The sequence below is a fragment of the Fonsecaea nubica genome (assembly GCF_001646965.1).
Source record: "Fonsecaea nubica strain CBS 269.64 chromosome Unknown Scaff65, whole genome shotgun sequence".
Classification (NCBI taxonomy): Eukaryota; Fungi; Ascomycota; class Eurotiomycetes; order Chaetothyriales; family Herpotrichiellaceae; genus Fonsecaea; species Fonsecaea nubica.
The window spans coordinates 90,586-104,051 of NW_019173738.1; the positions used below are offsets into that span (position 1 = coordinate 90,586).

A 13,466-nucleotide genomic window follows, 5' to 3' on the forward strand; every position below is an offset into this window, starting at 1 on the left:
TGGTAAGTGCCAGTACCAGGATGCTATTGACCAGAGTCCAAATCCTGTCGGTATCGACTTCTCTAAAGACAATCTACTGCTGATCACTTTGCTCACCAACTCCCCCTTCGACAGCATCACCCGAGGACCGCAATGTCAGTCGCGCTTCGTCCTGTCCTGCGACCCAACTCACTACCGAGTCTTCCTTCGGCCACACCCTCCACAACCTATATCTGTCAAGCATGTCGGCACGCACGACTCATAAAGCGACCGAAGCGGCCGTATACATTCACCCAACTAGTTACGCTCTCTGACGGGAGTGCTTTCACCATGCGAACTACCTCGCCTATACCGGTGTACCGATCGACTCGAGACACCAGAAATTCTCCCTTGTGGAATCCCACGTCGAAGGAGCTCTTAAACGTTGAAGATGACGAGTCAGGGAGGTTGGCAAGCTTTCGAGCCCGATTCGGCACCAGCTTTGACAGTGCAAAGACGACGAAAAAGGCTGAGCAGGATGTTGAGACCACTCCCACACCCTCCTCTCCCTCACCAGAGAGCAAAGCAGCCCCTGCAAGGGAACCGGCTTTTGAGGAGGAGCAAAACATGTTTGCAGAGGATGACATCAATCTATTGGACTTTGTCAGTTCATTTGGTCAAGAAAACACACCACAGAATGGGCAGACGCAGCCGAAAAAGAGTGGGAAGAAGTAGGGTGTTATAATCGACTTTGAGGAGCATCTCTGCATCGCAGCGAACGGGACCATTCAAGATAGATTGGTCAATGTACATTATGTGCTTGTCGAAAGACCAACCAAAGATGACATGGGAACATTGGTCTCTGTATCATGCTACATTGTCAGCTACACATTGTGCTAGTGGCCTTGTTCACGAAGCCGGGCAATATTACTGTCAACTGGCCCTCTTTCTTCGTCACCGCAGGAATTATTATGGCTCAGACCATTGGAAGCGAAGTTCGGCCCAAGGCAGCGATGCTTGTTACTTGTATAATGTGCCCAGCTCAACTTGTGGGTGGACTATATTAATAGGTAGAGGTAGGCCTGATCGAGCTGCCACGGTCTGCCATTCAGATTGCTCGCATTATGGCAACAGATCAACATTGTACATAGATGTTGTGCAACAACTCTCTTAACCTTTCTTCTCTCAAAGGTACAATATAGAACTGTGTATTATTGTGTTTCCGAAAAGCCTGAACTACGCCGGTCTCTGTCCGACCAGTGCCCTTTGGTTGGCTCTGAGTTCGCGGAAACGGAGGGTGGGAGGCTAATCATTCGTGCATCCGGGGATTTGGCGAGTTTGGCTGCTTTGCTCCGCGGTGCAGAAAGATCCAGGCAATAGCCACCACCTCTTTCTCGACCTGCAGTGACAGTACTATATCTCCCGTTTCAACTCTCCATACCTGCAAATATGGATGACTCGCCATGGGGTGGTAGGCGACTGCTTCCGAGGATATTGCCGCCAATCTCGCTGACCACTTTGAGTAGATGTTCCCTCTCAATCGCAGTCAGATAACCCACAAGAACTCGGTAGCTCAGCCAAACCGAATGACAGTATGAACACACACTCTCAGGATCGCTGAGTCCAAGACGCTCACCTGAGATATAGCCCCGTCGTCCGCGAAACAGACCCCGTCCTCCGGCCCGCGGCCCCCTTCGTCTCGAAAGATCCCGGCTCGCAAGATCGAAGTCCAACCGACCAAGCTCGAAGCCGTGGATGATTCCCTCGATCCTCTTGGTCCCTTGGGCGCAGACCCAGCTCCAGCCCCGTCATCCGTATCTGTAGACCAAGCACCAACTCCGCCGAGGAAAGAACTCACAGCCAGAGTCAATCGACAACCTTCTGCGACCTCTCCTGGTTTCGCCGGTTCGGAATATGAAGACACCACGCTTCCTCTGGGGAGACCCAAGGGTCCGCCTCCGGTCCAGCCACAGACCAGCGCTCCTGCAGCCCGACAAACCCCTTCTAGCGTGAGCGTGGAACAAGCGGCGAAACCGAGCTTCGAGATTTCGGTGGGCGACCCGCACAAGGTCGGGGATTTAACCAGCAGTCACATTGTGTACCAAGTCCGCACAAAGGTATGTGAGTTGGTTCAAGGGTGCTACAGATGCTGACGGATTTAGACAACGTCAAAAGCATATAAACAGCCCGAATTTGCCGTATCACGTCGGTATCGGGATTTCCTTTGGCTCTACAACGCATTGCACAACAACAACCCCGGTGTGGTCGTCCCTCCCCCGCCCGAAAAACAAGCCGTGGGTAGGTTCGACAGCGAGTTTATCGAGTCAAGACGTCAGGCTTTGGAGCGAATGCTCAACAAGATTGCCGCTCATCCGATCCTCCATCACGATGCCGATCTCAAGATCTTCTTGGAAAGCGAGGCCTTTAACATTGATGTCAAGAACAAGGAAAACCGGGAACCAGACCTGGGTCAAAATAAGGGAATGCTGAGTGCTATCGGGATCAACGTGGGTTCGTCGAGCGGCAAATTCGTCGAGCACGATGATTGGTTCCATGACCGCAGAGTCTACCTTGACGCTCTAGAAAACCAGTTGAAGGCACTAATGAAGGCCGTCGACACTGTCGTTGACCAAAGGAAGGGTCTTGCCGCCGCTGCCGGAGAGTTCGCCGCGTCGGTCAATAGCCTCGCCCAAGTTGACCTCTCTCCCGCATTCTCCGGTCCTTTACAGGGGTTGTCGGATGTGCAGATGAGGATCCGAGAGCTCTATGAAAGACAAGCACAACAAGATGTCTTGACCCTGGGCATTACCGTGGATGAGTATATTAGACTTATTGGCAGTGTTAAGCAAGCTTTTTCACAGCGGCAGAAGGCATTCCATGCATGGCATGCCGCAGAGAGCGAGTTGGCCAAGCGACGAAGTGCCCACGAGAAGCTCCTGAGGCAGGGTAAAAGCCAACAAGACAAGCTGAACGAGGTTGGTGCCAGTGTTAGCGACGCGGAGAAGAAAGCCCACCAAGCTCGATTATTGTTTGAAGACATGGGCCGACTAATGAGGGGTGAACTGGAAAGATTTGAGCGGGAAAAGGTGGAAGATTTCAAGAGTGGCGTAGAGACGTTCCTAGAGGGTGCCGTTGAAGCTCAGAAAGAGGTATGTCTGACTGTCTCAGGGGACGGCAATATCTGCTAACGTGGCCAACAGCTGATCGAACTCTGGGAAACGTTCCTGCTCCAAATGGATGCCGAAGACGAGGCTCCTTTGAAGGGTCAGCCGGCGTCAGGCGATCCAGCGATATCGGAACATCCTGGACCAACAGGGCAGGCTGGCGAAGGCGAGACTGGCGAGTCTCATGAAAGCGCAGCGCCGGCCACGGCAACAGACGTCGCTCTCGAGCAAGATGCCTAGTATTCATCCCTCGAGCGGGTTTAATGAGTAACCAGTGAAGAAGATGCAAGCAAACACTACCAAAAGGGCGGCATTGAACCATCTCCAGCTTTGCAAGCGGGCTTCTCGGAGTGTGGGTGCGTTTATGCGTTGATTCACTTATCGCTAGATACCCAGCCTCATGCATGCATGACCTCTCTATTCACTCAGACGCCAGGTGCCTTGTTTCCATACAACGACTGGGCTCTTTGAGGGGTGGAATTTGTCTCTGTCCTGTGTGATGATTTTCTCTTCTGTTCACCGACATCTTCTGGGTGCGGTTGCACCGTCAGTCCAACGCAGGTCACCGCAGGTCACCGCGTTGTCCCAACGCCCTTCCTCCCTCGCGTTGGCCCAACCCACTCACTTTGCTGAGATTCACCAATTCCAATTTCAATTCCAATTGCGCTTACTGGAAACCCCCAGATTGACAGCGAACAGTCAGACCATTTCATCCTCATCACGCCGCTTATCCTTTCGACGTGCCTTCCTTGTCATTTTCCTTCTCAATGAGTCCGTTCCTCCCTCGTGAACCTCACTTTGACGACCCGTTGAGCAACGCGATGACACACATTTGCGAACCGGACCACAGTCCAATCTCCTGCTCAGCGACCAACCTTCCCTCTCCAACCTCCAGTCACCGCGTCATTGTGACGGCCCTGCATCCAGACAACAGCGCCAGATTCACCAGAACGGTTATGGAGATGATAGACACCACGGTTCCCACTCAGTCCAACACTGCGGACGATGTGTCAGCGGAAATCGCGAGGTCCCAATGGGCGGAATGGCGAAGCGAAGATTCACAAGCCTCAGATCCGTCAACGACTGTGAGTGAGGTCGATCTCAGCACAAGTACAAGCTCAACGGCAGTCGACACCGCAAGCCCGACACCTCTATCATCATCATCCACCTTGCCTCTGCTGTCGACATCTCTGTCTATGACCACGGTTCTCACATCGTCACCATTGTCATCACCCAGCTTTACTGTGACTTACAGTGGTTCACCAACATCCAGCGATTCGACCGCATCTTCTGCCGTCAACAACCTCGTCTCACCTCCGTCCTCTGCCTACACCACGGGCATTTACATTGCGCTGGGAATATTCTTATTCTTTGGCATCTTGTGCGCTTTGGTCACCAGTTCTGCCATTGCAAATGCTGTCAAAGGATTGTTTAGGCGGGGAGGGAGAGCAACAGAACAATGACGACAAACAGGAGCCGCATCGTGAGGGTGATCGGGAGCGACCTTCAAGCGTTGGATTTTGGTCCATGTGCGCTTGAAAAAGAGCAAGATACCACCAAAGAGTGAAATAATGGCGAGACGGCAACAACGTGCGGCAATGTGACCCGCATAAGACAAAGGAGAATCAAAGCAGAGTGCTATTGTGTGAATGATTAGGAGTTTGGCGTGAAAATTGTGGGTAATTCATGTAAGGGCCTGTTGAGAACTGTCTGCTGTTGTCAATCGTGTGCGGAGGTCAAAGGTCAGCTGGCGGCTTTGTACAGCATATCCCAGTTGTGCAGTGTCCAATAAGTCATGCAACGAGTTTTCTTTCGGCAACAGTTCGTAATGTGGTGTGGTATGGTGCTGTTGACCTTGATAACTTGTGGGCAGATACACGGGTCAAAGATTTCTTTTTCAATCAAATCAAAATTGTCATGTCCTTCCTTGTCTGATGAAGCTTCTGAAAGAGTACCTACCAATGTGACCCCCGAGGTTCACTGGACTCCAATGGCGAGAAAATGCGGAGTTAGTTGGACTTAGCGAGGCCAAGTACAATGGTAAGAGGCGGGAGAGCTAAGTAGGTGATTAGTATTCATTCATTCATCCATCCATCCATTCAATGCGGAGAGAGAGTGAGAGGTGTATGGAGGTATGTATGTATGTACGGAGCATATAATGACGATGATGATACCCAATGATGCTGATGTGTGTGTGTCTCTCTCCACCTTCAATGCTATTCTTTCCCTCCATCGCTATATCGTCAACTTCACATTCCACCGTCTTGATCCTCTGTACTACTGTTCTCCGTGTGATCTGCTACTTCTGTCTGTCCCTTAGGGATTTTCTTTCTGCGGCATCTTTCTAGCCTCCCTCACTGTCTCCCCTCGCTGCGAGGAAAGCCTCCTTGGAAGTTGATATCATCAAGTTCCTTGGCCAGCTACAGCCAGAGAAAAAGGACGAGGACGAAGGAAGGCAAGAAGAGAAAGGCAGAACTAAACCGGGATACGATGCCTTTTTACGAGGTGAGCCAGACCCCAGAAGGATATCCCGATGAGTTGTGTTGTGTCGTGTCGTTATTATATGCCTGATCTGCTCTGATGGGGGGGTCTGTCTCTGTGCCTCCCCATCTGGTAGCTACCCATGAAGAGAGGGGAAGAGGAGGAAGAGAAGACAAGGGGGTTGCAGCCTCGTGATATGGTCATGTATGAGAGAGTATCAACGTCTCGTTTCATATTGCTGCTCTGTCTTCCTCACCAAACTTTGGCTACACTTGCCATTCTGATTGTCTCCTTTCCCCCCTGGCTATCTCTCGGTCTGCGTGTGTATGTGCACACCAACCACCCCGTTCTTGGTTTTTGGTTCTTGATGTTGAAATACCTCCTCTTGCACCGCCAGATCCAACACACGTACCCTCTCACGCGGGACCAAAAACACCGTTTCGCCCAGGCCGTCACGCGCCTGCACTCGACGACCTTTTTGACCCCGTCGCTGTTTGTCAACGTCAGCTTCCACCGTCTCTCTGCGAAGTCCACCTCCAAGTCCAAATCCAAATCCAACCCGCTCTCTTCCGAATCGTCGGCGAGCGATGCCAACGATAATGAGGACGACGACGAAGAAAACACGTACTTTCTCGCCGGCGAGCCCGTGGCGCACAACCACGCGGGCCCGAACAGGATCCTCGCCATGGTGCGCACGTCGGCGACCCGCACCAAAGCCGTCTTTGACGATCTGGCCGAGAAGATCGAGGCCGAGTGGTACGCCGTCGTCGGCGGCTCCGATGCCCCCGGCTCGGGCGACGAAGCAACGGCGACGGCGAAGGCGAAAAAGATGCACTTTATCGTCTTCTACCCCATGATCGCGGCGCGGGAGAACGGCGTGACCATTCCGGATGTAAGTCTACTTTGCCCCCCCCTGGATAATCCCTATATATACCTTCGAGCTACTCACTCACTCACTACTGTACTTGCCGTACTCACCTACCCGTGCAACTTTGCAGGCCGGCTCCGAATCGACGTGGCTGCGCTCAAACATGCCCTTTTTCAAGACCCAGGCCCACGAGCAACACGACGACAATTTCCGCAAAATGCTTGACGAGATCGAGCGGCGGGATGATCTGAGGAAACTCATCGAGTAAATTCCAAGAAGAGAAGAAGAGGGAAAACGAGGGGTAGGGAGAGAGGTGTGTAGAGGCAACATCATTAAGTTATTCAGATCGACGACTGGCCACGAGTGCGAGGTAAAAGGGAATGAAATCCTCCGGGTCAGGTCAATTCAGGCCAGAACGAGGATATTCATGGCGCTGTTCGGCCGTTCAGGTCTATTCTCAACATCTCAGCATCACACTCGTTAACCAAGGTCAAGAAGGCAAAATGCAATTGCAATCAGGAAGCTCTGTGAATCAATCGATATAATCCAGACCTCTGCTTGCCCATTCCGTCCATGTCAAATCATGCTTGAAGCATGCCGCACTTGTTGCTTGTTAAGATATACCATACCTATACCAACAGACCTGACTTCGCCGCTTTCCTTTCTTGCCCAACAGACCCACATTAATCATCACTGATGCCATCTTACCCTTTCGCCATCTTATCAGCAGCCGTGCGTCGCGATAAAGTACGGTCAAGTTTCCTATTCGCCGATGTTCACCCCTTCAATTTATCTATCATCATCCATCTCGGAGACATCTGCCCTGATGATGACAATCTTGTCTCCCCTGTCTCTAGCCTCGCGCTCTGGGCTGTCACGTATCTCCACCTCGACCTTGACGCCCTGCCGCTGTTTCGAACCACTGCGGCCTGGTCCGGGGCTAAGGCTGAACTGCTGCTGTACAGAGCGTTTCTGTTCCCCTAGTACAGGTCGATGGGTGGAGATGGATCTTCCACGAATGGGAGTGTGCGGAGGTTTCCGTGGACTTGACCCAGATTCACTCTCCGGATCAATGGGTGCAGGTGGTGCAAGGACCTGTTTCTCTGACATGGCACGTTGTAGAGGAGTCCTAGGGGTGGGCTTGTTATCGCTGGTCTCGGCGAGAATTTTCAGGTTGTGGAATCCCTCTTTCTTGGGAGTCTGCATTGACGTTGGCTCAGCGGTTTTCTCTTGTCTTGTCTCGTCGTGGCTTGTTTCTGTCTGTCTTTGTGGTGGTTGGGTTCTGGTCGATCTTCGGCTGAGGCGACCTTTCTCGTCGTGTCGTCGTCGCTGCTCTGCATCATCTTTCTCGTTTGCAGCTTGAAGCAAATCCTTGACTTTACTCCGGACAATACTCTCTCGCGTGGAGGGATAATGTTCGTCCTTCGCCTCCGCAGTGCCCGAGGGTCCCTCAGTCTCTTGAGGAGGCGCAGAGGTGCCCTTGTTAAAAATGCTCCATCTAAATGGCCAGCTCAATGAAGGCTTCCTGTCTTCCTGGAAGACATCGTCGCTCGCGGCGCCTTCGCCTGTAGGACCAGGGCGTTCAGCGTCGGCATATTCCTTTTTCAATGTACTCGGAGGTCTGCTGGTCTTCTCTTGTGTAACAAGCGTTGGCAATGTCAAGGGAATCAAGGGAGTGCCCGGTCTTTCCTCAATTGTGTCTCCAAACTTGATACGGTGAATCTTTTTGATCTCCTTGCGTGGAGGAGGCGGGTGATGTGAATGAGGATGTGATGGTTCATGTTCGTGTCCGAAATGTTGACAGACTCGATCATGTTCTGTAAGCTTTTGGCTGAGGCTCTCAAAGAGGGCAGCTCTCTGCTTGACAGGACTCAATTCGCTGGTTGGGACTGCTTCTGGTTTCAGCTGCGGCGCGGCAGGAGACTCTGGCTTGTGAGTCTGTTTGCTACTTAAATCAGCCTGTCTCTGGTCCTCCGTCTCCTTCCTCCCCTCGTACTCTACTCGCATTGATTCCTCACTGCTACGAGGCACGACGGATTCAGTGCTCCTTCGCGTCGACCGCTGACGAGACTGTGATGGGCGACGATCTTGCCGTGCGGATGCTCGACGAAGGACGAAGCCGGCTTTGGGCGCGAGATTGCCATGCTGGTCATTGGGAGGAACATCAGGTTTGGGTGAGCTATTCTTGATCGCGTCATCCAACATGTTGTTCAACTCGTCCATCGTATGGGAGCGGCCGCGAGATGGTTCTTCTCGATTTGACTGTTGTTTCGGGGCGACGGATCGAAGTCGAGATCTAGCCATGGTAATCTCTAGGGCAGGATCGTTTGCGACGTTTTCCATTGAACGATGCCGATGGACTTGATGAGCGACTTGGCGCAGTGCAGGCCGCCGGGCAGGGGATCTTTCATCATCCGGTCCGTCCATGCTGGTGAAAGGCCGCAAAGGAAAAATCTCGTGGTTATCTCCTTGCTCATGGCCTTTGGTCCCCTTGTGAAAAATGGAAGCGGCGCCTGGACGTCCCTCTGCTAGGATCCCTTCGCTGCTGTCCCCAAACGTTCTTCTGGCTGAAGATGCGAGACTAGAGTTCCTTCCTATATCAGCAGCGATGGCACTGAACCCTTTGGCTTGGTCTAGAGCACGAGGTGGGAGAGAGAAGGGTGGGATGCTTGTCTCGAGTTGCTGGGCCGCCTGGAAAACTCGAACACGGTTGGCCACCGTGCCACCTTGCGGACTGCGGATTGATCAGCATGCCGGGGCTCGACGAAGGTAAACCAAGAGAACAGACCTCTGCGAGCTATCCATGTTTGGAGATGAGTAGAGCGGCTATGTTGATATGGGACCTATCATTACGACCGCGGCGCTTTGATGGGAGAGATAAATAATAAATCAAGGTAAAAAGAATGTAACCCGAGAGAAGAGAGCAGGGAAAGGATCGTTCCTGACGGGGAGACTGTGACGCACACAACAAAACCACGACAAGGCAGGAGCATGAACCACATGGGCCGGGGTTTTATGGGATGCAGAACCCGGATATCATGTCTCCAAGCACCTTCTCGCACACAAAGGCAATCTGCTGCTGAACTGTTGTAGAGAAAGAGAACACGAACAAAGTCAAGTAGCACACGGAAATTGTTCAATTCAAGCCATCTGAGACCTGGATAGCACTTCTCCTTTCCGGTGATCCCTCCGCCTTACTCTATATGTACAAAGCGTAGTGAATCAACCTCTTACTTCATTGCGGCTTGCAACGACTCGAGAACCTGTGTAAAAATGTTGTCAGCACACCACTCGGTTAGCCCAGCTTGTATATTCTCACCTCGAGCTCAATCTTAGCCTCCGCAATGTCTTGCTCGCTTCCACTCCCGCTGGCAATCTTTTGAGCCTCCGCTATTTGTGACTTAACCGCCTCTTCACTAAAGTCCTCAAGGGGGAAACCTTCGACGGCGTTTATGCTCAGCACGGAGTCTGGTTGAACGACGGCGAAGCCTCCCGAAACTGCCAGCAAGCCATTTGGTATTAGTGATTGATTCTCTCAGCTTATATATGTAGACCCCTCTTTTAAATTAGGAACGTACGGAAAAATTGTTTGCTTCCACCACTCTCCTCGATGATTTCGACCAACCCCGGTTTCAGCTGTTCAATGGATGGAACGTGCTGCGCAAGGATACCCATTTCTCCGGACTCGGCAGGAATGTTCACCTGTACACTGTAGGAGGTGCTGTCAGCTCGGATCTTTTGGCGAGGATTCTTAGCCTGGGTTCGAGGAGGCGGTTGGGAACGTACACATCCTGTGAAGAATAGATGGACTAGATAATCGACCAAATTGTCAGTTCAGCTCTTCCAAATACAATCCTCCTTCTATTGCTTTGCGGGCCAGGGAACTCTGGCGGACATACCTGGTGAGGAAGTGCCAGGGAGAGCTTTATTTTGTCGGAGACGGCCTCGGCGTACCCTCGTCGCTGGATCGGTTTCAGGGCAATCGTAGACCTGGCGCGTAGCGCTGCTCGGGACAGTCGGAGGGCACTCATGGTTAAGGCGAGCTCAGTGATGTTGGAAGAGGAATGCCTGTGAGCGATATCAAGCTCCGATTGAGCTTTCTGCGGACCGTGATGTCGAGATGGGCCAAGCTGCAAGTCCGTAATCGGTCTAGGCCAGAAATCTCAATATGGGCAAGTTGGCCGACCCGCCAAGAAAATCTCTCGAGTGCAACTGGCGAGGCTGTGAGGCTACGAGGCTTCCTCTCACCTCTACGCCTCTCTCGTGTTTAGAATAATCGCTTTACATATTACTCGCTCTGCCTGAGCGAGGATAGCTTATCCGTGATTGACCAATAAACTTCATATCGACCAGATATATCTTCTGGGACAGTAACCGCCCAATGAGAGTCGGTTGTGAAACAAAATGATCTGTGACATTTGACATGTGCATCATCTGCGTTCAGGATCAGGACCGATAATCTCATCAGAAGGACAAGAATCGTCGAGAGCGAATAATCATTCATACGGTTTCTGGCTGTCTTGCCATCATAGGCGACACCCGACTGGTCACCTTCCAATGGTGTTATATTTGTGAGGATATATGGTTACTCAACCCTCAGTGTTCGTAGAAATACAACCCTGGATGCAAAGCGGTCACTTTGGCGCCCTCGCTTTAATCGAGACAACAGCTTGTACTCGCTACTCATAGAATGATTGCGGACAGCGGGCTATCGTCTCTTGCAGTAATGTACCAAGAGACCGTGGCTGTAGCTCACAACACTGTGGTCCAATCTGTCATGGTGCATGGATCAACGGCAGCATCCACAGACGACCCAAGGCCAAGTCATGCCACCACTGATAGCATTAGAATGAATATAGATGCGCCGCAAAATGGCATCTCGATCCTGCACCGGACGTTGATATCCTGTGTTTGCTCTCTGTGTGCATTCAGGCTCTTCATTGCTGCAATTCGTAGCGGTGAAGCACTGTACCTGGGTAAAGTGGCGAACCAGAATCATACCACCGCGAGTTGCGTCTAAAGCCATTTAGTCCAAGTCAGATAATAACCGGTACGCTGGTGCGTTCGGTTATCAGCACTCGAGTGATGCGAACGAACTTCGAGACTGCCATTCTCATAGATAAAGCTCTTCCATCCCTGCCGGCAGTTTGAACAACTCGAATCCTTCTTCCACCTTCTTGTTCAAGGGGTTTTCATCCATCCTCGCCGAGCCTGTTGCATTCTTTTCCCAACGATCCAGAAGACCGACGTCCCACTCCTGAAAGGTTCGCGCCGAGGGGGGAAGGATTTCTGTGCTTTCTTCCAAGGTCCGTCTGAAGTCGGAAAAGTCTTCTTCGGGAACAACAAGCTCTTCACAGTTCGAACCAGCACCATCCAGAAACTCCTCTGGGTTAGGAAGCGATTTGTAAAATACCTTCATGGCCCGGTGAGCAGTGGGTCCACGTTTACTGCTGGAGTAATAGATATCAGGATTGAAAATCCAGAGGAGAAGACCTGGACGCCCACTTTCGGACTCAGATGGCTTGTCGTCATGGACGACCACCCTGCGATTGACCGAGCTCCCAATGAGTGACAGTAGCTGAGCGGTCAGAAAGACAGCTGCCGGGAATCGCTCGGGCGCTTGGCCTTGCTCTGGAACTACTGCTAACCTGGACTTGTAAAGACGGTAGTTGTTCTCACCCGCTGCGCCAGATCCGAGCCAGCCGTTGCAAGCAAGGCAACGAAGACTATCGACGCCTTCCTTCGTAGCATCCTTGGTCACCTGAAGAGAGAGTGTGTCAGCTGGAATGTACCTCGCGCATATCCCTTCGCACAGTGCTGCTCAGACGCGCCAAGGTGAAATGAGGAGGTGTGGTGTGGTCCCGAGCGGCAGAGCATCCATCACTGAAAAGGAGGTTGATACTACCACCAGGTCACCGATCATAGATTTGATGTGCGGCGAATGTATCAGAAACTAGATCAATAGATTCTTGGTTTTGACACCTGAAAAGCTTCTTTCTTTACGCCGACGATGACGACCACAGGCTTTGCTGCTAGGGATTCAGCGGTGGTCCGACTCACCTCGATATTCACACAATCTTCTCCACACAAGAAAAACGAAACGGTATCCACTAAACCCACCCCAGCAGAGGGAGTGACTCTACCCTTTGCGGCGATGTTCGCGGACTGGGCTGTTTGATCATGCGTAGACGACTTGTTGTGAGGTTTGTGGCAGAACCAAAAGTCCATCAACTCGGCCCAGTTCTCGCTTGGCAAATCTTTCCAGGTGACGACTTTGTCCGACATCAGAATAGTAGCCTCGCATTGGTTGCAGGAAATAGAACTATGTCCATGCAGGCTGACTGCAGACCAAGGTGCTTCAATATCGCTCAATCCATCACTTGCAGACTTTAGCTGCCCGACGTCGTCGATCTGCAACCGGGTCGAGATTTCTGTCCTCTTATCAATGGGAAATGTGACGTGAGCAGTGCCCGAAATCTGAGTTGGGAGATAGATGCTGGAAGATTCACCGTCGTGAAGGGCGGTGATGACTTTCTTGTCTGACGAAAGTAGTATTTTCGTGTGTTCATTCTTCTCCGTTTGTAGAGAGGCGTGCAGAGTTAATTGCCCGATGTGGGTCAGGGCTTCCGCGTAAAGAACAATTTTTGGCTTAGGCATAGTCGCAAGGCCCTGGTGGCGTGACAGATCATAGCAGTCCTGGACTTGTTTCAGGAATATGGATGGTTACAACTCGAACTTTTGAGAGGACATGTGGGGTTTTTGACCGATCAGGGTCCTGGACAACGGGTGGGAGCCTCAGAAATCCAATCAAACCGTGTTTCAGGACGAGCCGAGGATTGTTGAACGTCTACTCGTCTTCTCAGAAGTCCCGAGGGGTTTGTAATGGAATAGCTGAGCTCTTGAAACAACACAACTGAGGCGGTTTACCCGTAAGAGTGTCGCTCAGGCTATACGAGGGGGGTGGTGAAGGAGTATCTAGACCGGATCAAGGGAGG

At 51.8% G+C, this 13,466-nt stretch overlaps 6 protein-coding genes across 6 annotated transcripts; 4 read left to right on the forward strand and 2 right to left on the reverse strand.

Annotated features, from left to right (window-relative positions):
• Nucleotides 1–132: 132 nt before the first annotated feature.
• Nucleotides 133–693, forward strand: AYO20_08375 (hypothetical protein; the record flags this gene model as incomplete). The annotated part of the gene is made up of 1 exon (XM_022646653.1): nucleotides 133–693. The coding sequence occupies one exon, from the start codon at nucleotides 133–135 to the stop codon at nucleotides 691–693; it is 561 nt and encodes a 186-aa protein (XP_022497384.1).
• A 714-nt stretch (nucleotides 694–1,407) lies between these two features.
• AYO20_08376 (hypothetical protein) lies at nucleotides 1,408–3,362 on the forward strand (the record flags this gene model as incomplete). Its single annotated transcript, XM_022646654.1, has 5 exons — nucleotides 1,408–1,429; nucleotides 1,485–1,550; nucleotides 1,606–2,075; nucleotides 2,121–3,107; nucleotides 3,159–3,362. 5 exons carry the CDS (start codon nucleotides 1,408–1,410, stop codon nucleotides 3,360–3,362), a joined length of 1,749 nt encoding a protein of 582 aa, XP_022497385.1.
• A 527-nt stretch (nucleotides 3,363–3,889) lies between these two features.
• On the forward strand, nucleotides 3,890–4,585 carry AYO20_08377 (hypothetical protein; the record flags this gene model as incomplete). Its single annotated transcript, XM_022646655.1, has 1 exon — nucleotides 3,890–4,585. One exon carries the CDS (start codon nucleotides 3,890–3,892, stop codon nucleotides 4,583–4,585), a length of 696 nt encoding a protein of 231 aa, XP_022497386.1.
• A 1,385-nt stretch (nucleotides 4,586–5,970) lies between these two features.
• AYO20_08378 (hypothetical protein) lies at nucleotides 5,971–6,739 on the forward strand (the record flags this gene model as incomplete). Its single annotated transcript, XM_022646656.1, has 2 exons — nucleotides 5,971–6,495; nucleotides 6,602–6,739. The coding sequence occupies 2 exons, from the start codon at nucleotides 5,971–5,973 to the stop codon at nucleotides 6,737–6,739; spliced, it is 663 nt and encodes a 220-aa protein (XP_022497387.1).
• Nucleotides 6,740–7,260: 521 nt separating this feature from the next.
• On the reverse strand, nucleotides 7,261–10,502 carry AYO20_08379 (hypothetical protein; the record flags this gene model as incomplete). The annotated part of the gene is made up of 5 exons (XM_022646657.1): nucleotides 7,261–9,205; nucleotides 9,706–9,734; nucleotides 9,791–9,969; nucleotides 10,050–10,173; nucleotides 10,371–10,502. The coding sequence occupies 5 exons, from the start codon at nucleotides 10,500–10,502 to the stop codon at nucleotides 7,261–7,263; spliced, it is 2,409 nt and encodes an 802-aa protein (XP_022497388.1).
• A 1,082-nt stretch (nucleotides 10,503–11,584) lies between these two features.
• On the reverse strand, nucleotides 11,585–13,128 carry AYO20_08380 (hypothetical protein; the record flags this gene model as incomplete). Its single annotated transcript, XM_022646658.1, has 2 exons — nucleotides 11,585–12,232; nucleotides 12,592–13,128. 2 exons carry the CDS (start codon nucleotides 13,126–13,128, stop codon nucleotides 11,585–11,587), a joined length of 1,185 nt encoding a protein of 394 aa, XP_022497389.1.
• Between the last annotated feature and the right edge of the window lie 338 nt (nucleotides 13,129–13,466).